Genomic DNA, 17,120 nt, shown 5'->3' with positions numbered 1-17,120 from the left:
CCGGATCATCACACAGCCAATTTTATTGCCTCCATCGGACTCCCTTCTATTTTCTTTTTTTCTCTTCAGTCACGGGCTGGCCTTTTGACGCCTTTGAAGCCGCCGATGAGCGTATTAGTCTAGTGTGTTGGATAAGTTTCCACGTGCACCATAGATATAAAATGCCAAACCCGGATGCTCCGATTAAAACGTTGAGCACAACCCATAAATCCGGTTTCCCTGCCGGAGTCGCAACGAACGCCTCAAGAATATGCCAAAATATCATAGACAAATAATAAATCAAATGCAATATCTTCGTCAGAACATGCAAATTTCCGGCGACATTCTCTTGCGTAGCTTCAGACGACCCTGCCGATTCATTCCGATATAGATCTAGCGATGTTGGCGGGAGGCCAAGCAGGTATGCCCACAGCAAGGTGAGGACAAAATAGGGAACGCGCAATTCGTCGCGTCGTAGCAGCGGGAAAAGTGTCCACACGCCGAGCATGTTCGCCAACCCAACCCATGCTCGTGTTTCCTTGCTTAAGCCACGGTCGTTGCCAAGAAGTAGGGTCATGGGAAGGAGTGGTAAAAGGACGCTCTTTTCATGGACTTGAAACGAGAAAAGGAAAAACCCCCACGCTGTGCTTGCCAGCGCTGGTAGAAGAAGTGTCGGTCGAGGGTATAGGCCGATGAGCGTACATGGCGTCACGATTGATAGAATGGTAGCGCCAAGTGACGCGCGTTGGAGTAAAGTTGAGGGAAAACGGTGTAGTTTGTAGAATGTGTGGATAGTGCACCAGACGTTAGCAACTTTGTCTTCGAACAAGCCTCTCGAAAACGGGAATATGCGGTGGATTGCTTGGGCGAGCTGCAGCACCGGAGGGAACACCCACGAGGACTCATCCAGCTGCACTGGAAGATTCTGAAGGAGCGGTGGACTGGGCAGTGCCAGCTCAATGCCACGATATTTGTTATAGAGCGGCGTGATTATGAAAGGGGCGAACATTAGACCGAAGGCAAGAATCGTAATGAGACTAATGCACATCAACCGGCCAAGTCTGACGCGTGGTGAAAAGCAGGCGCCAAGCATAAAGGCAAATATCGCGGGGGCAAAGTACAATGCCATTTGCTTGAAGGATAGGGCAGATACAAAAAACAAAGAAGCCCAAAGCATCCGTCCGGCGAACATGCATTCTAATGCAGCTACCACTAGTCCAAGCATAACGGTGTTGTACTGAAAATGTCCATGGTCCACGAGAATAGTGGCGGGTTGCATAAGGATGGCGACCAGCGCAATGGAAGAAGCCCAAACGTGAGTGCCTTGCATTCGGGAGTATCTCCTAAGAAAGATAACAACAGCAGGGACGTAGACGAGGTATTCGGAGACCACGACCGTGGCGCGCATATAAACTTTGAGTAACGGTCCTTCAATTCCGCGCGAGTCGTCCAGGGCGAACCAGGAAGGTTCAATGACCGAACCGCTATCTAATATCAGTAACATACTAAAGATATTCCAGCAAGCTCCGTGTCTTACAATTTGCCTAGAAGCCAGCTGTGGTAAGCAGTAAGAGGAGGGTAATCCAAACCCCACCATTGTAGGTCGTAGAAGTACCAAAACGATATAGGTAGATGAGTGGTAATTTCCATCCAGTGTCTCTGGGCCTCAAAATCGCCATACATTGGAGGAGTGTTTTGGCCTGAGCAAGTTTTGATACTTAGCTTCATTTCCGAAATTCAACGAAATTCAACCAAGGGGCTTAGTTAGAACTCACCCGAATATCCCCATAGGCTGACTGACCAGCGGAATAGCCCAACGACCATAAGAATCAGAGGTAGCACGACCCATTGGGATACGCCGGCACGCGCGGGCCATAGGAACGACACAATCGGGAAGGCAGGGGAAGGCTTGCTGGAGTCTGCGTTGGTAATAAGATCGACGTTCGAGTGGGGAGCAGCCGTGGATAGCAATCTTCTCTTCTTCCGCGGCCGGTGCGACGGTGACGGACTTGCGGAATGGCCCATTGCGCATCAATTGACGAGAACCATTGGTGGGTGTTGCAAGTCTGAAGGCCCGATAATAATATACGGGTGTGCGCAGGTCAATAGGTGGTGGATGTTGTTGGTTGTTGCTGGTCCGGGCTGGGTCAGTTTAAACATTTAAGCTTGAATTAAGACGCTAACCTTATTTACTCTAGCGCAAACCCACCGACTTGTGCACAATCCCCCGTGAAATATCATCTAACAAAGAGTGTTGATCGGAAAAGTAAAATTCAATGGTTGCAGGGCCTACTAAGGGTGGAGTGAACGGGCCTGAGAAGGGTGCAAATCGTCGACTGCCTGACCCTGCAGCCAGTCCAAAGCGGAACAGCGTCCACTACCAAGGGATGGATTACAGCCATTGTCCAGCAAGGCTCTGACCATGCGTTTATCCTGCAGTCTTACAGCTAGACATAATGGCGTATCCCCTTTCCCAGTCATGACCGTTAGACTTGTGCCCCTTTCAATTAAAATTTTAACCATGTCTGCATCACCGCGCTCAATAGCTAAATGAAGACTAGTCCAGTTCATATCATCCGCCAAATCCGGGTTTGCTCCGGCATCAAGCAGTAACTTTGCCATATTAACTCTGGAGATGGAACTTCCCTTCGTGGAAAGCATCATATAGCTCAGGGGTGTCCAATAATACTCGCAGGTAGTTTTGTTCGGATCTAGACCTGCTTCTAGGAGAATAGCAATCACGCTTCGCTTTTCCCTTTAGATGCTATGTGCAATACTGTTGGGGAATCGATCTGGCTAACCCGCCACTCTTTGGGGTTGGCACCCTTTTCCATCAGCATTTTCAGCACATCGGCCCTTCCAGAGTAGACTGCGATATACAGTGCAGTTTCCCAGAGAGCAGATAGGTCTACTCCGCACCTTAACCACAACCGCACCAGCGCTGTGGATCCATGATGAACCGCATGATGGAAGCCACGAGAGTAGCCATTATGCAGTATGTCGCTCGATTTCCAGTCCCACGTGGCCATTCGGAATGGATAACACATTTTGCATTTGCCAGAGTCTTTGTCTCCTTCACCACTACAGCGAAAACGTGAGTTCTTTTCAGCTAGCATGGTTCGCGCCATGGGGCCGCGGAGACAAGCCATATTTTCAAGATTCTCCTTGCACACTATCGAGTGCCAGAATATTGATCGACCAACCTCACCGCCAGCATCAGAAGCTACGATTTCAAATTTGAAGTGGTCTTCTTCTCGTCCTTGGTAGTGTGCCGCGGCTGTGATAGTAGCACCAAGAGTTCTAGGTGCGGAATGGACAACAGACATCCGAGCCATAACAGAAATGGCACAAAATGACAGAATTGGTTGAAGAGCTTGGGAACTGGCGGCTTCCATAAGGTCAAACAAAGACGAGGCCGAAAGCACAGCGGGTGCGCTTTGCCTGCCAGGAGAATTTTGGGCCGACCGATGCAAGATGGCGGTTGCCAATAAACAGGGAGACAGAAATTGGCTTTATCTCCGAGTCTGGCTTTATCAACATGTCATCAAACATGGCCATTTGAATTGCACAATAGACAAAGGGGAAGATCTAGCTAATATGGGCAGTACCCAGTGTCGTTCCAGATGCTGGTAGGATAACTAAGTCAGCAGCAAGGAGAGGAGAGGAGAAGGCGGAGAATCTTGGAACTGCCGGCGCTAGTCCCAGAGCACTCTAGCGTCAAGTTACCCGAAGGCGGTGGGCAAAATTTCCAGCCGCCATAATTAATTTTTTGAAAATTTCAGAAAAAAGAAAAAACTATTTCTGCGCTCACATCCCTTTTGTTTTCCTCATCCTTCTCTATTCCATCCTTTTCTCCCATTTTTTTCTTTAAACAAATTCCTTCCTCTCGAACCAAGATATCTGTGGGATTTGACCTGTGAATCTAGAGAGATAAAGATTGGACCAGGCGCCGTCTTTTCCCTCTTCCTTTAGTTTCCTATTTAGGAGGCTTGCTGCAAGAACATACATACCTGTGGGCTTTTCTGAGCGCCGAGGGCTGTGGGCTTTTGAAAACTATACTGCAAAATCTATCTGTGGGACTTTCACCTGTGGGTTCTATACTGTGGGCTTGAGACTGTCCTGTCCGCTTTCAGTGGGTTATCGAGGGTAAATTATACTCGTGGGCATATTCGAGAAAGATATCTCGAGTTCAATAGTACATATAACAGCTGTCTGCTAGCTGTTTATTGGTTCTTGTTCTACTGAGGGCTTGAATTGTCGGAAGGCAAATCAAATACACACAGTGGGTACTGAGGGTACTTTCAGAGGTTGCCGCACATATTCTGTTGTAATATCGTTTGACTTGAAATCACTACACGGTGAGTGCTACACACTCCGTCCCCCTGCTATCTCCTTCTATTTTTTTTTTTTTTTCCCTCCGGATGATTTAACTCCGTTATCCCAAATTTTTGGCATCGCGAGACCTAACCACTGGTAGATGAAGATGTCGAAAACCAAGTCAACAACGAAAGCTAGTAAGGGGGGCGACAAGGCTGTGTCCAAGGTGAAGAGTGGCTCTGTAACAAAAGCAGCCGTCTCTGCAAAGTCGAAGGGCAAGGAGGTGAGCAAGAAGGCTGTCAAGGAAGACAAGAAAAAGAAGAAGGCTCCAACACCGTCAGAATCTGAGTCCGAGAGCGAGGCTAGCGACAGCTCCGAGGCCTCCATTAGTGAAAGCGATAGCTCAAGCGAGAGTGAAAGCGAGGCTGAGATGAAACCTGCCGCCGCCAAAGCCGCCGTCAAACCTGCCAAAGCCGCCAAAGCCGCCAAAGCCGAATCCGAATCCGAATCCGAATCCGACTCTGAATCTGAATCTGATTCTGAATCGGAGGGATCATCTTCGTCTGAGGATGAGAAGCCTGCTACAAACGGTGCGAAAGTGGAGACAAGTGAGAGCGACGAATCTGAATCCGAGAGTGACTCTGATTCTGATTCTGATTCTGACTCTGACTCCGAAGATTCCACCATCGAAGAAAAGAAACCAGCTGCCAAGGCTGTAGCAAAGGTAAGAAATATCCTTACTGGTTACCTACTTTGTCAAAGCATCTTGTTAATACTCCACAGGAATCCACTACTGAGGAATCTGACGCTGAGAGCGGCGAGGAGTCCTCCGAGGGATCCGAGGGAAGTTCATCTGATGAATCTTCCGATGAATCGGCCGAGGAATCCGAAGAAGCCGAAAGCGCTGAGGCTGAGAAACCGTCTTCCAAGCTCCAGAAGCGCAAGGCTGAAGACGATGAGGAGCTTGCCGCCCCCAAGAAGACTAAGGTGGAGTCCAGCGAAGGTGGAAACCTCTTCGTCGGCAACCTGTCATGGAACGTCGACGAAGAGTGGCTCCGATCCGAGTTCGAAGAATTCGGCGAGCTTTCTGGTGTGCGCATTGTTACCGATCGCGATAGTGGCAGGTCGAGGGGGTAAGCAGGAAAACTCTACTAATGAGTATATGTAATATGTAAACTGACTGGTTGATCCCCTATGAATAGTTTCGGATACGTTGAGTTCGTCAACGCTGCTGATGCCGCCAAGGCTCACGCGGCCAAGAAGGACGTTGAGCTCGACGGCCGTAAACTGAACATTGATTTCGCTAACGCTCGTTCTAATGCGGCCCCAAGAGAGCGTGCTCAATCCCGCGCTCAGAACTTTGGGGACCAAGCGAGCCCTGAGAGTGATACCTTGTTCATCGGTAACATCTCCTTCAGTGCGGACGAGAACATGATCTCCGAGGCGTTCTCGGAACATGGATCCATCCTTGGTGTTCGTCTTCCCACAGACCCTGAGTCCGGCCGCCCGAAGGGCTTTGGCTACGTGCAGTTTTCATCTGTCGATGAGGCTCGTTCCGCTTTCCAGACCCTCAATGGCGCTGATCTCGGAGGCCGGCCGATGCGCCTCGACTTCAGCACCCCTCGCCAGAACTCTGGGGGCGGTGGCGGCTTTGGTGGCCGTGGTGGTGGTCGTGGCGGTGGACGCGGTGGCCCTCGCGGTGGTGGCGGCTTTGGTGGTGGCCGTGGTGGTGGTCGTGGTGGTGGTCGCGGTGCCCCTCGTGGAGGCCGTGGTGGAAGCACCAATCGTGGTGGATTTGGTGATTACAGCGGCAAGAAGACTACATTCGATTAGACCATGACACGTGATATCCTCGATGTTGAGCTTTTCATATTACAAGAAGTTTTGAATTGAACTATTCAATAGGCGCTATGGATTGACTCCTCTTTGCCGTAGGTAATGTATGATATGTGCTTTGTGTTGTTTTGTTTTGGTGCTTTGTTCTCTGTTCGAGATTTTTTGTTTTCAATCCCAAAAGTTTCTATTTGTTGTTAATACAGATGCAACGCCTCCGGTCCGGCTAGAAAGACGATTTTATGGACCCGATTTTAGTTAATGTATCGGTCGTACCGTGCAATAATAATAACTTCCTGATATCAAAATCGTTGCCCTTTGCACGGACACGGGCCCAGCCCTAATTGGCTGCCCTAACCTTAAACTTCTTCAGGGATTGCGGGGTACTTCACGTGATGCAGCTGATAGCGTAAAGAGCAATGTACCCACGCACCTTTTCCCCGCTAAATGCACGCACCCCAAGCTCCCTGTGCCTTCATTTGGAATTTGGAGGAGTGAGCTTTCAGCCCTAGCACTTTGGGCAAACAACCACGCACTGCGTCATCAAGCGCCCGTTTCCTCTTTGGGCCCAGCCTCATCGTCTCTCATCTCCTCACCAACGTCTCGTCTCCCCGTCTTTATCTCTATCCTCGACTTCAAGTTCTTCAACACTCCCTTTTCATCAATCCGGTCTTCTTTCTCTTCTCCTTGTCTCCTTTGTTTAGATCTTCTACCAGGGTGGTGGTTCCGTACCCTTATAGCTCTTGAAATGCATAGTCCCGATTGATATCCTCACCTGTGCTCCACCCCCAACCTGCTTGTTATTATCAGCTGAGAAACAACACGGGACCTCCGGTGTACATCTGGCGTCTGGTTTCCCTCTCTTTCTACAGATTATATTACTACTATCAACCATACAATCCCCTCTTGTTTAACGGCTATTTTCTTTGTTATTGGCTCCCCTTTATTGTCCTCTACCCGTTATAAACGTCACTTAATTGTCTGTGCACCGCTATATCTTGCCCTTGGGTTACGGGCATATACATATCTCCTCCCCGTCCGCCCACCGCCCCTTCGATTCTGCCCACGTAGTCAGATCAGAAGCCGTTATTTAAACTTTAGTGTCAAGAGTCTTACCAAGTGGTGGCACATTCTTAACTGGGTCCCTCTGGTTTCTCGACTTGTCTCAACTCCTTTTGTTGCATGATCCCACATCAGCCGGCCCAAGGACACAGCATGCAGCCAAACCACCTTGAGCCTCACCGGCCTGTTTCCGACGGGAACCAGGAACGTATAATGCATGGCGCCAGAGATGCTGTCACGGCCCCTCCCCCACGAGAAACTGTTATTCAATCACGAAATACATCTGGTGGACGACATAACAGATCAGAGGGTACGTGTTCAGGTGCCATTTTTGTCAAAATCTGTGAACACAGGCATATACCCTCCCAATCGAGTATCAAGCATGCATGTTGATCGCCATACTCTCTTCTTTTTTCCCCGATGTTTTTGGTTATCTTTTACTACTCTTATCTCTGTTCGTCCACCATGTACTCATTTAGTTATTACACAGACTCCTGGATAGAAGTGGCGTCTCAACCGTCATCCTCCTCCCTGTCGTCTGTCACCGCAAACGATGATATTATCACAACAGGGCTTCGGGTACGGCAACGCCGTCACCATAGGATCCAACGCCACACTTCTGCATCCGATAATTTTAACATCCATTACTCGCGTCGGTCACCTAGTGTTCCGGGAAGTAGTCAAGACGAATATGAAGAGAGTGAGAGCGAGTCAGATCGTGTGCTAAGCAGTTCTAACGAAGATATCGCTGCTCGAAGTCGTGGAAATGTGGTACTTATTCGTGGGAATTCGTCCGCGTCTGAGGCTACGATTTCTAGCGATGAAGATGATAACTCTACCGCTCTTGGACTGAACTCGAACCCACCGGCCTTCACTCCACAGCCAAATGCATTCTCGCACCCTCCCGCTTCGCAAACCCAACGACCAAGACAGTCCCACTTTGTTACAAACCCAGCATCAACACGTTCAAGCTACAGGCCGGGAACAAGAAGAAACTCGCGCTCCAGTATACACTCTGCGCGACACCGCCAACAACAGCATTCCCCTTACAATATGATATCTCCGTCATACCAAGCTGATAACGACGCTGCTCTTCGCGCAAGCCTTTCCACACTTCTATCATGCGCGGCCGCAGCCCGTGGCTTGCCCAAACATGACACCCAGCCTCCAACAGCCGAGAGACCTGAACCTGCTGCCTTCCGATTAGTTCCCGAATCTGTTGCTCTGGGAGAAGACCCCAGTCAAGAACGTGCCAGGGAAACAGTCCCTACGTTTAATAACATCGCAGGACAACAGAGTCGCACTCCACGCTCCGCGTCCTCCAAACGTGCCGCATCGCCTAATTCAGCCCACAAAGCAAGACGAAAACCAAGCCCATCTCGCAATCACTCTCCATCCTCAAAGCGATCACGCCGTGTCTCTATGTCCCAGTATTCATCGATCATCACTCCCACCGTTATGACGTGGGTCATCAGCGCTGGTGTGGTTGTTTTGTTCTCTGCCATTAGTTTCTCTGCTGGCTACGTTCTTGGGCGAGAAGTGGGCCACACTGAAACTGCACATGGACTTGGGAGTAATGGGCTTGGTGGGTTCCTCAATGGGAGTAGCTCAGCGGATGATCAAGTATCCGGTATCAGGGCCGGTGCTGGGTGTGGGAAGGAAGCGGTCAAAGGCGGATTGAGAAGACTTCGGTGGGTTGGAGGTAGCGCAGGGTCCAGCATCAGTGCTTAAAAGACGTTAAAATGTCTGCCCGACCAAACATCGAGTAAAAAAAGACTTACCGCTCGCAAGAACGATCGAGTTTTTCACAACACCACTCTACCAATCCAACTTAACCATAGTTTTCGCCAACACCCATCTAAATTTACGGACCGCAGTCCCCTGCTGACGACAATAACGATATCTGTCCGAGATAACGACCATAGAGACAGGAGATAGACTGGTTTCGAGTTTTCTATTGCTGTTCGACGGCCACTGCAGATGGACCGCATACTTGGGAGTCATTACTTTTTTAATCTCAAATTTGGGAGGAGGAGGTTGTTGTTGTTTCCTAGTATCCCTTCAGGCGTTCGTCTCGTGTTTCTTTGTTGGTTTCCAAGTTATTCATTTCCTTTGTTACAGTGTTTCCTTTCTTCGTGGGGCTTAGTTTTATGTTATGATGTGACGTTTGCTCCTCTTTTACCTTCTTTCGCCTATTCCAATCCCTTCTCTCATCTTCTATTCCCACTCTATACTTCCGTTCTTCATTCCCCATCCTTCTCAATTCTCTTAATTCTTGCGTCTTTGCGAGCATTGCACCACATTTGCATAGTTAATGTTTACATGGTGTTATCCATTTCATTTTTATTTTCATCTAAATGTCAGGAAAAAATGCACATAACTGAGCGAACGTCAATGCCTGGCTTTTAATACATATGCTCTTACGAATATAACTTAATTTATATCCTACTTTCCCGGACCCTCCCCATCCCTAGTTTTCTGAATCATCGGGCCTATATTTGAAGCTCTACAGGGAGGGTTTGAGCATCGGTTTGGTAGCAACGTAGCGAGAATAGACCCAGATTATCCCAAATGGCAGGCGCAAAGCAAGTGGAGACATTCTATTTTGGACACTCTCTCGAATAATATACACCAAATGACATAGATGAAGATGATGAACCCGCCCATGTACAAAATTCCCCAAAAGAAAACAAGACCCCTCCGTTTGAGATAACGCCGTAATTAAACGCACCCAGAGGAAGATATGATTTATATATCCATCTCCAAAGTCCAGCGAAAGCCCTTATCGTACACTCGCCGAATAGCCAAGCTATAAATGCGCTTTTCGCAGCTTCCATTCACTCCATCATGTAAATCCCGATAGTCTCCGCCCTGCCTTCTATAGTAAAACATGAGCGAGAAAAAAGAACATGTCCCAACCCCAACCGGCATTTCTTTCTTTCTTTCTCCATATTATATTTTTTCCCCTTCCCTTTCTTTTAAATCTTAAACCCAAACCCAGCCATGCAGCTCTTATACTGCTCGACGAGCGGTCGACATTCTTGTTCCGCGGGGTCGTCTGATTTGGAGAAGAGCATGCAGTCGTCACGGGAGGCTTTTTCGTCTTTGCATACGCAGCATGGCTGTGGGCTGAGTCAGATGATGGGTTGACTTGGATAAGGGTGGAAGCAGAGTAATGGCAGGTGGATTTGGCGGTGCAAGTTTTCGCGGGTGGGAGTGTATGGGACGACCGTACGTACCTTGGGTTTTGAGGATGATTCTGCGGAAGTAGATGTGGAGGAGTTGAGGGCTGCGGAGGACCCTGGAAGAACGGGGAAATTGGTTAGCTTAACTCGTCGTGCTGCTCATGGATTACAACCTGATTGATAGGGCCGGGGTGGAAGGTAGCAGCATCATAATTGCGACTCACCAATGGAAATGGACGAGGCGGAGGTGGACGACATGTTTGAGAGGCAGATACGGAAAACTGATCGCGATGAGAAAGCGAGGGTGGGATGTAAGAGGGATTGTAAGTGATGTTGTAGAATTCGCGATATAAATTATAATAATTCATCAATCATAGTTAATGAAATGGATCTCCGGCGGCCTTGAAATTTTTATCAGCGGAGAATATTCTGCGGAAGTCGGAATATCAGTCGTGCCGAGGCCCTCAGCACGAGGGATCAGGACAACATCAAAAATTCAAATAAACAAAGGCTCACTACTTTTGCTACCTGTGCACTCTTACTCCTCTCGCTACATCAGTTCATACCGCTGGCCCTATTTGGATCCATACAACCGCCTGTCTACACTTCCTTGGAAACACAAATACATAGTTACCTCCTCCTGAATGATCGCGTCTGCTCACACCGATATTTTACCCCGCCATGGCCCCTCCATCTACCATCTTTGTCATTGGGGTCAAGGGCCAGAAATTTGACTCTCAGAAAGAATTACTTGAAAAGAAGAAGGGAATACTTGAAGGGCAGAGAGCCCAGCTGCAAGCGAAAAAAGATAAAGATGCAGAATTGAAGAACCTAGAAGACGAGATTAAGCAGATCGACGCTGAGCTCCAGAAGGTGGACGGCGATGGCCTCGAAGAGCTTGAGCAATATATCGACCCCCTCGTCAAAACTGACGATGTGTTCACTGAGATATACCTGGGAGGCAACTCATACAGTCCCGACGCATGCAGAAAACTAGGCCTGCTGTTGCGCAAACAGAAAAAACTACAAACCATAAGGCTTGACGACATTTTCACGGGTCGCCTCCTTAACGAAATACCCACTGCGCTCTACTCGATCCTCAGACCGCTCCTTGACGTCCACACCCTACAAACCATCGATCTCAGCGACAATGCCTTCGGCGTGAATACCAAAGAACCCCTCGTCGAATTCCTCAGAGCACACCTCCCCCTCCGCCATCTGATATTGAACAACAACGGCCTAGGCCCAGAGGCAGGCACCTTTATCGCGAATGCGCTAACGGAGCTCAGCGAGGGCAAACTTAAGGCGCGATCCAACCCCGAAATAAAATATGAGGTCCCAGCCCTGGAGACCATCATCTGCGGCCGGAACAGACTGGAGGCCGGGAGCATGGAGGCATGGGGACGGGCTATCAAGGCAAACGGCAAGGGCCTCCGAACAATTAGAATGAAGCAGAATGGCATCTATTCCAAGGGTGTTGTAAAACTGTTGAACACGGGCATCTGTCACGCGCCTGAGTTGGAGGTCTTCGACCTCGAAGATAATACATATGGGAAGGACGGCTCTGTCGCTCTAGCCGCGGTATTGGCGGGATTGCCATCCCTTCGCGAACTGGGGGTTGATGACTGTGCTCTTACCGCCAAGGGCTGGCTCCGGGTTGCGAAGGCGCTATCTGCCGGCGGGAACAAGAGGATTGAGGTCCTGAAGCTGAAGGGCAACGAGATAAATGGCAAGGGAGTGCGGGCTTTGATCCACGTTGCTAAAACGAGTCTCCCCGCGCTTAAGAAGGTTCTCCTTAATGCGAATGCTTTCGATGAGGATAATGAGAATATTGAGAGGTTGGTGGAGCTATTGAGGAGACGTAAGGAACTGTTCGGTAAAGATGATGAGGATGATGCGTGGGGTCTGGATGAACTTGACGAGCTAGAAGGCGAGGAAGAGGAAGAGGAGGAGGAAGAGGAAGAAGAAGAAGAGGAGGAGGAATGGGAATGGGAAAGCGTAGCAGATGAGGCCGAGGCCGAGATCGACATTCGGGCGAAGGCTGACCATATACTCAAGGATGCCGACTTGGCCGAAAATGAGCCAGTTGCCCAGGACGTGGATAAAGCCGTGGATGAGCTAGGCGAGAAGTTGAAATCAACAACAATCTAGTTCCCCGATGCGATGAGATATCGTTTATTATAGCTTGGTTAATGGTGTTGGAGCGAGCGGAGGATGATTCACCTTATCCCTCTCCCGTTTTTGTCACGTCATAATCATGCTCTCCTCCTTATTGCTTGTTACTTTACTCTTTGCCTTTCGGCTTTTGGTTTGAAAGACCCAAACGTGCAGATGCTGTGCGGCCATCGTGAATGACCTGTTATTTTGGAGTTGAATAGTAGCCGTCCCCTGAGCATTAGCCCCCGTGTTTTCTATATCTCGGGAGCGATTCCCGAAGTTTAGTTTTGGCAGAATTAGAATTTAACTAGCTACTGTAACAAGCGATGAATTAGCCCAGCGTATCCGTTCCATGCCAGTTCAATTGAGTTCCTCTCTATCCATTAACTATTAAAGTACGGAGTAGTAGCCGCACCAACAAATATCATTGTTATTATCATCTTATATTTTATTTAATTATTTTTAATTATTTTTTAGAATTGCTGTCGGCATATCACATTCATTTTCGGGATACAAGAAAAAAGCAAATCATAGTGTTTAGGGCATAGGGATCGCCGGAACGTCCGGCTTTGTGTGTTCAAACAGTTAGATGTCTTTGACCTTTGACCGCTGTTCATGTTTTGTATGTACATGTAACTACATAAGAAGACCCATCATTCATCCCAACACCTCTTTGAGGAATAGAGGGGACTTGTATTGTCTCCCATCTTCGTATGCATGAGATGATACATGGTTTCCTTTCCTTTTGACTACATCATTCCCTCCTACTGCAGCAGCACGCACATGCATGTACGCCAGCGTACACGCAGGACTGCTGCCTACAAAGTTATTTTGTGGAGAGAAAAAGTGTGGCAACTTTGATGTATCCCCTCGTATCATAAATGCTTGTTTTGAAGTCGCTTTTTTCTCTACCATCCCCTCTCTTGTTTGTGCTGCTTTGGGAAAAAGGGCTGCTTTTTGGCCCTCAAGGTTTGAATGCTGTCTGCGATTTGACTTGGAGTCATTGTCAATCACTGTCATTGTCACGGCCAATTTTATTCTTAGACCTCTGATGCTCAAGCCAAGTGGCCAAATTCCCTCAGGTTACAATAACTGCATATTCTATCACTATCATTATTTTCCTGTTTATTCTATTCTTCTTATGATTTCCGTCTTTTCTTTGATGCCCCTGTGCCTTCCACTTATCGCATCGCTGGTTTGCCTCGCTTTCTCTCACTTTTGGAAACTCTGTATCGACTTTCCCCAATCGCTGCATATTCAACCGCTCCTTGATATCCGCTTGAGGAAACAGACAGATAGGAGGGAGGGAGGCATTGCGACAGGATCGCAGATCAATCAGCCCCGGAGTCATGACCGATTATCAACTTTACTCTCTCGCCTTTGCCCCTGAGGCTCGCAGAGCATTCAAGCAAATAGGAATCAACCTGGGCTTCTGCATTTCATCACTACTGGTACCTGCTTTGTTGCTTTATTTCTCACTGTATGCGCTCGCAAAGCGCGAAACTAGGAAATTCGAGGTCCTGAGCCTGTTGGCGAGTGTCGGGTTCGTTGTGAGCAGTTGTTTGGTGGTGTTGGAGTGCAATATGATTCGGAGCTTACAGCTTTTTGCTGGTAAGGATATTCATCTTTTTCGTTTCTAGAATGTTTCTTGCGGTTTTTGGCTTCTGGTTTCTAGCTTTGGAATGGTGTATATTTCGTTTTGTTCCGCTCGATTGAAGGCTACCAGATACCAAGTACCTAGCCAATAGCAGTATCCGCAAAATCAGTGGGCCATGCTTGAAATTTTGATATCCATATGAAGTTTTCATTGTTTTTGGGCTTGATATCGTTTCATCGGAGAGTATCAGCATCGAAATAAACCATTTTCCTGACCTGCATATAGTTGCCATTGGCGTGATGAAAGCGCTGGACCTATTCGCGCGACGTTATCACCCGCCGCAGTATGCGCAGAATCCAATACCTGGGCCTGGCTTGTTAGCTCTTCTCTACCTGACGGAATTGCGGTACGAATCTTTTACGCCAAATACCACCCGACTCGGTCCTGCCCCAGCACCCAGTCCTCAGAAAGGGAAAGGTGGAAATTACTATCGCAACGGCCGATCAAGTCCCAAGTCGAAGCAGTGGAAGCCTCACTTTTCCGAACCGGTTAATCTAGTACTCCACGCAGCGCTTTTTGCCATCTTACAAACGCTCTGTCCACAATCGAACCCTACAGTGGTTGCATTGGAAGTGCTACTAGCCATATATGTGATCTGGGAGACCCTTCAGCTCATGCTACGTTATCACACCAGCCCCCCGTTGTTTGGACCCCTTTACTCGGCAACTTCCCTAAGCACCTTTTGGAGCGAAACATGGCACAGCGCTTTTGCCAGCCCTTGTCGCTCGCTCGCATATGGACCGATACGGTATACTCTACCCGAACGCTACGGCGTGCCAGTTTCCATAGCAAGGGCCCTTGGCGTCCTTGCATCGTTTGCGCTTATGGGATTTTTCCACGTGTATGCTCTGAAGCCACTATTACCAGTCGATGCTCTCGCGAGAATCTACACGTTCTTTCTGCTGAATGGCGTTGGGGCTGTCATTGAAGATGCGATCTGGGGCAGGGAGACGCATTGGGGGAAGACTATTCTTGCCTGGGTGTTTGAGTTAGCTATTGCCAGTTGGACTGTCGAGGGACTGTCGGTCCCACAGGGTCTGAAGAACATCCAGTGGGCGAGTATTTGTAACGTTGGGGACGTGTGAGGTTCGAATTTTTGGATCGATTGGGCTTTTTCCCTCTCTTGTTTAGACGTTTGACGAAAGACTAAGATCATAGAAAGAAGCAATGAAGCTAAGGTACATACAGACACAGGTGGTAAACAGTATAAATCTTTCCGAATTTGGATTTGAAATAATTCGGGAGAGAAATTGATAAAATTCAATCCTTGAGGGTGGTTATCGCACACATGGTACTTGCACCTAGTGTACGTACATACATACCTGATGTTCTGTCTGGTATAGAGTAGCTGGGCAATTCATGCCCTAATGCGCGCAGTCAAGAAGTACCACTGGGTTACTACGACACCTACTATGCTTACGCTCCTAAAGCATTGCCATGGCTAATAAATGCGAAGTTAAGGAAAGTTAAACCGCAATCTTTTCCTCCGCACTATCTGCAAACCGAAGCTCTTGATCGAACTCTTCATCGCCCGTTCTGATTACATCAAAAACATTCTCCCATTTTGAGTGCCTTTTTCCAGCTCAACCTCATCTTCTCCAACGAGCAGCAAGCCCGTCTTCTGCACAACCTTTTGCACGTCTTCCAATGCCTCTTTCGCATTCTCATACTATCGATTCCACGCTTCACAAGTCTATATCCGAGTCTCTGTTCCTCAAGTACGTGCCACGCGCCCTCCTTTTGCCTTTTCTCTTCGTATTTCCACGGCCTTCTATCATTGCTAAAATCCTTCCAGGACGCTGGGTCCATTGTCATGAGAGGCGATGTATGATAGCCGCCGGGTCGCGGCAGAGGGCAGGTTGAATAATCGTTGGTCAAGAGCCGGCACATAAATGTGGCCCAGTCAAATAGATCATACGCCGCGCCGAACGCAGGCTGACCATGCTCAAGTAACTCTAGAGATCCGGAGCGGTAGGCGTTCTCTGGCGTCTGGAGAACGTATTCATAGTTGTTAGTTTCAACACCAAGGTCGTCATATCCGGGAATTGGCGTGGGGATGACTGTAGCTATAAACACAGTTACGGCAATAGACATATCGGCTCGTAGCCAGATGGAATTAGCTCCAAAATTAGAAAGAAATACTGAATGGGTGTGGATATAGTGCAGTGCTGAAAGGGTCTGGAGTACCCATCTGGAATACAGCGCGAGGAGGCTTTTATCTCTGTCGGACGGTGACAAGTTTATCGTGAAGCGTTCGAGGTAGAATCCTGCTACATTGGAGTTAAGTCGACAAAGATACCTATCCAGGTGGGCCAATTAACATCTCTACCAAGCCGAGGGATATGTATAGTAATGTAAGGGGCCTCTCAAACTAAAACCTACTGCACAATCCTCGGGGGTTCACTGTGGCTCAAACATAGACAACTCATATACTTCAGTGGCACGCACTACAGCCGCCTTCATCTCATCATCATCATGATCATAACCATAGTAATTATGCTCTGGTAAAAACACAACAACTGACTTTCCATCTCGATGCGGTGTACCAGTGCTTGTGATGCTGAGGCTCTTGGCTGAGCTCTTCGCTTATGTACGTTGCACCCGAAAGATATACCATAAAAGGTTGAGGAGTGCTTATTGATATCGACATTGTTATTGTTGCTATTCTCGAGGTCAGGATCAGCCATTTTGACTCTAGAAAAAGCCTGTCCCATAGCTATTCTTGTTCTACTGGACGATGGGGCGAAAGGGAAACCGCCTTCCTCTACCTAGGGGAACCCGTAAACATGAGGCCTGTATCCATGCTGGAATCAATGGTAGCGGGCCGGGGACCTGACTCTAATCAGTGGAGCTGATACCTAACGGGAGAGCCGCCTACGGGCGCTAGTTCTATTTTGGCAAGATTGGTTTAAGGAAATTAAGGTTGAGCC

At 48.4% G+C, this 17,120-nt stretch overlaps 10 protein-coding genes across 12 annotated transcripts; 4 read left to right on the top strand and 6 right to left on the bottom strand.

Annotated features, from left to right (window-relative positions):
• Window positions 1-46: 46 nt before the first annotated feature.
• On the bottom strand, window positions 47-2,004 carry BDCG_08577 (alpha-1,3-glucosyltransferase; the record flags this gene model as incomplete). Its single annotated transcript, XM_045424363.1, has 3 exons — window positions 47-1,463; window positions 1,517-1,679; window positions 1,755-2,004. The coding sequence occupies 3 exons, from the start codon at window positions 2,002-2,004 to the stop codon at window positions 47-49; spliced, it is 1,830 nt and encodes a 609-aa protein (XP_045273091.1).
• A 267-nt stretch (window positions 2,005-2,271) lies between these two features.
• On the bottom strand, window positions 2,272-2,601 carry BDCG_08576 (uncharacterized protein; the record flags this gene model as incomplete). The annotated part of the gene is made up of 1 exon (XM_045424362.1): window positions 2,272-2,601. One exon carries the CDS (start codon window positions 2,599-2,601, stop codon window positions 2,272-2,274), a length of 330 nt encoding a protein of 109 aa, XP_045273090.1.
• A 116-nt stretch (window positions 2,602-2,717) lies between these two features.
• BDCG_08575 (uncharacterized protein) lies at window positions 2,718-3,314 on the bottom strand (the record flags this gene model as incomplete). Its single annotated transcript, XM_045424361.1, has 1 exon — window positions 2,718-3,314. The coding sequence occupies one exon, from the start codon at window positions 3,312-3,314 to the stop codon at window positions 2,718-2,720; it is 597 nt and encodes a 198-aa protein (XP_045273089.1).
• A 454-nt stretch (window positions 3,315-3,768) lies between these two features.
• BDCG_08574 (nucleolin) lies at window positions 3,769-6,429 on the top strand. 3 transcript variants are annotated; one of them, XM_045424360.1, is made up of 5 exons: window positions 3,769-4,337; window positions 4,463-4,904; window positions 4,974-5,020; window positions 5,080-5,429; window positions 5,499-6,429. In XM_045424360.1, the coding sequence occupies exons 2-5, from the start codon at window positions 4,463-4,465 to the stop codon at window positions 6,127-6,129; spliced, it is 1,470 nt and encodes a 489-aa protein (XP_045282607.1). In that variant the 5' UTR covers window positions 3,769-4,337; the 3' UTR covers window positions 6,130-6,429. The 3 variants fall into 3 exon arrangements, with proteins under 3 accessions (XP_045282607.1, XP_045273088.1, XP_045282606.1); XM_045424359.1 differs by having other exon boundaries at window positions 4,463-5,020; XM_045424358.1 differs by having other exon boundaries at window positions 4,457-5,020.
• Window positions 6,430-6,587: 158 nt separating this feature from the next.
• On the top strand, window positions 6,588-9,767 carry BDCG_08573 (uncharacterized protein). Its single transcript, XM_045424357.1, has 2 exons — window positions 6,588-7,501; window positions 7,682-9,767. Exons 1-2 carry the CDS (start codon window positions 7,312-7,314, stop codon window positions 8,920-8,922), a joined length of 1,431 nt encoding a protein of 476 aa, XP_045273087.1. The 5' UTR covers window positions 6,588-7,311; the 3' UTR covers window positions 8,923-9,767.
• Window positions 9,768-10,169: 402 nt separating this feature from the next.
• On the bottom strand, window positions 10,170-10,634 carry BDCG_08572 (cytochrome c oxidase assembly protein subunit 17; the record flags this gene model as incomplete). Its single annotated transcript, XM_045424356.1, has 3 exons — window positions 10,170-10,313; window positions 10,431-10,492; window positions 10,601-10,634. 3 exons carry the CDS (start codon window positions 10,632-10,634, stop codon window positions 10,170-10,172), a joined length of 240 nt encoding a protein of 79 aa, XP_045273086.1.
• A 260-nt stretch (window positions 10,635-10,894) lies between these two features.
• On the top strand, window positions 10,895-12,970 carry BDCG_08571 (ran GTPase activating protein 1). The gene has a single exon (XM_045424355.1). The coding sequence runs from the start codon at window positions 11,058-11,060 to the stop codon at window positions 12,525-12,527; it is 1,470 nt and encodes a 489-aa protein (XP_045273085.1). The 5' UTR covers window positions 10,895-11,057; the 3' UTR covers window positions 12,528-12,970.
• Window positions 12,971-13,016: 46 nt separating this feature from the next.
• BDCG_08569 (uncharacterized protein) lies at window positions 13,017-15,674 on the top strand. The gene is made up of 2 exons (XM_045424353.1): window positions 13,017-14,144; window positions 14,416-15,674. Exons 1-2 carry the CDS (start codon window positions 13,883-13,885, stop codon window positions 15,273-15,275), a joined length of 1,122 nt encoding a protein of 373 aa, XP_045273083.1. The 5' UTR covers window positions 13,017-13,882; the 3' UTR covers window positions 15,276-15,674.
• BDCG_08570 (uncharacterized protein) lies at window positions 13,191-13,553 on the bottom strand (the record flags this gene model as incomplete). Its single annotated transcript, XM_045424354.1, has 1 exon — window positions 13,191-13,553. One exon carries the CDS (start codon window positions 13,551-13,553, stop codon window positions 13,191-13,193), a length of 363 nt encoding a protein of 120 aa, XP_045273084.1.
• Window positions 15,615-16,950, bottom strand: BDCG_08568 (uncharacterized protein; the record flags this gene model as incomplete). Its single annotated transcript, XM_045424352.1, has 4 exons — window positions 16,715-16,950; window positions 15,861-16,457; window positions 15,694-15,726; window positions 15,615-15,631 (listed from the first exon to the last, which is right to left on the bottom strand). Exons 1-4 carry the CDS (start codon window positions 16,902-16,904, stop codon window positions 15,615-15,617), a joined length of 837 nt encoding a protein of 278 aa, XP_045273082.1. The 5' UTR covers window positions 16,905-16,950.
• Window positions 16,951-17,120: the final 170 nt, after the last annotated feature.

This window comes from Blastomyces dermatitidis (genome assembly GCF_000003525.1).
Source record: "Blastomyces dermatitidis ER-3 genomic scaffold supercont1.11, whole genome shotgun sequence".
Lineage (NCBI taxonomy): Eukaryota > Fungi > Ascomycota > Eurotiomycetes > Onygenales > Ajellomycetaceae > Blastomyces > Blastomyces dermatitidis.
The sequence above is the reverse complement of the archived record's forward strand: the minus strand, read 5'-3'. Positions and strand labels throughout refer to the sequence as shown.

Coding starts and splice junctions, on each gene's coding strand:
- BDCG_08571 (XM_045424355.1), top strand. CDS start 11,058: ATGGCCCCTCCATCTACCATCTTTGTCATTGGGGTCAAGGGCCAGAAA.
- BDCG_08569 (XM_045424353.1), top strand. CDS start 13,883: ATGACCGATTATCAACTTTACTCTCTCGCCTTTGCCCCTGAGGCTCGC. Junction 14,145..14,415: donor GAGCTTACAGCTTTTTGCTG/GTAAGGATATTC, acceptor ACCTGCATATAG/TTGCCATTGGCGTGATGAAA.
- BDCG_08573 (XM_045424357.1), top strand. CDS start 7,312: ATGATCCCACATCAGCCGGCCCAAGGACACAGCATGCAGCCAAACCAC. Junction 7,502..7,681: donor ACGACATAACAGATCAGAGG/GTACGTGTTCAG, acceptor GTTATTACACAG/ACTCCTGGATAGAAGTGGCG.
- BDCG_08574 (XM_045424358.1), top strand. CDS start 4,457: ATGAAGATGTCGAAAACCAAGTCAACAACGAAAGCTAGTAAGGGGGGC. Junction 5,021..5,079: donor CTGCCAAGGCTGTAGCAAAG/GTAAGAAATATC, acceptor AATACTCCACAG/GAATCCACTACTGAGGAATC. Junction 5,430..5,498: donor GATAGTGGCAGGTCGAGGGG/GTAAGCAGGAAA, acceptor CCCTATGAATAG/TTTCGGATACGTTGAGTTCG.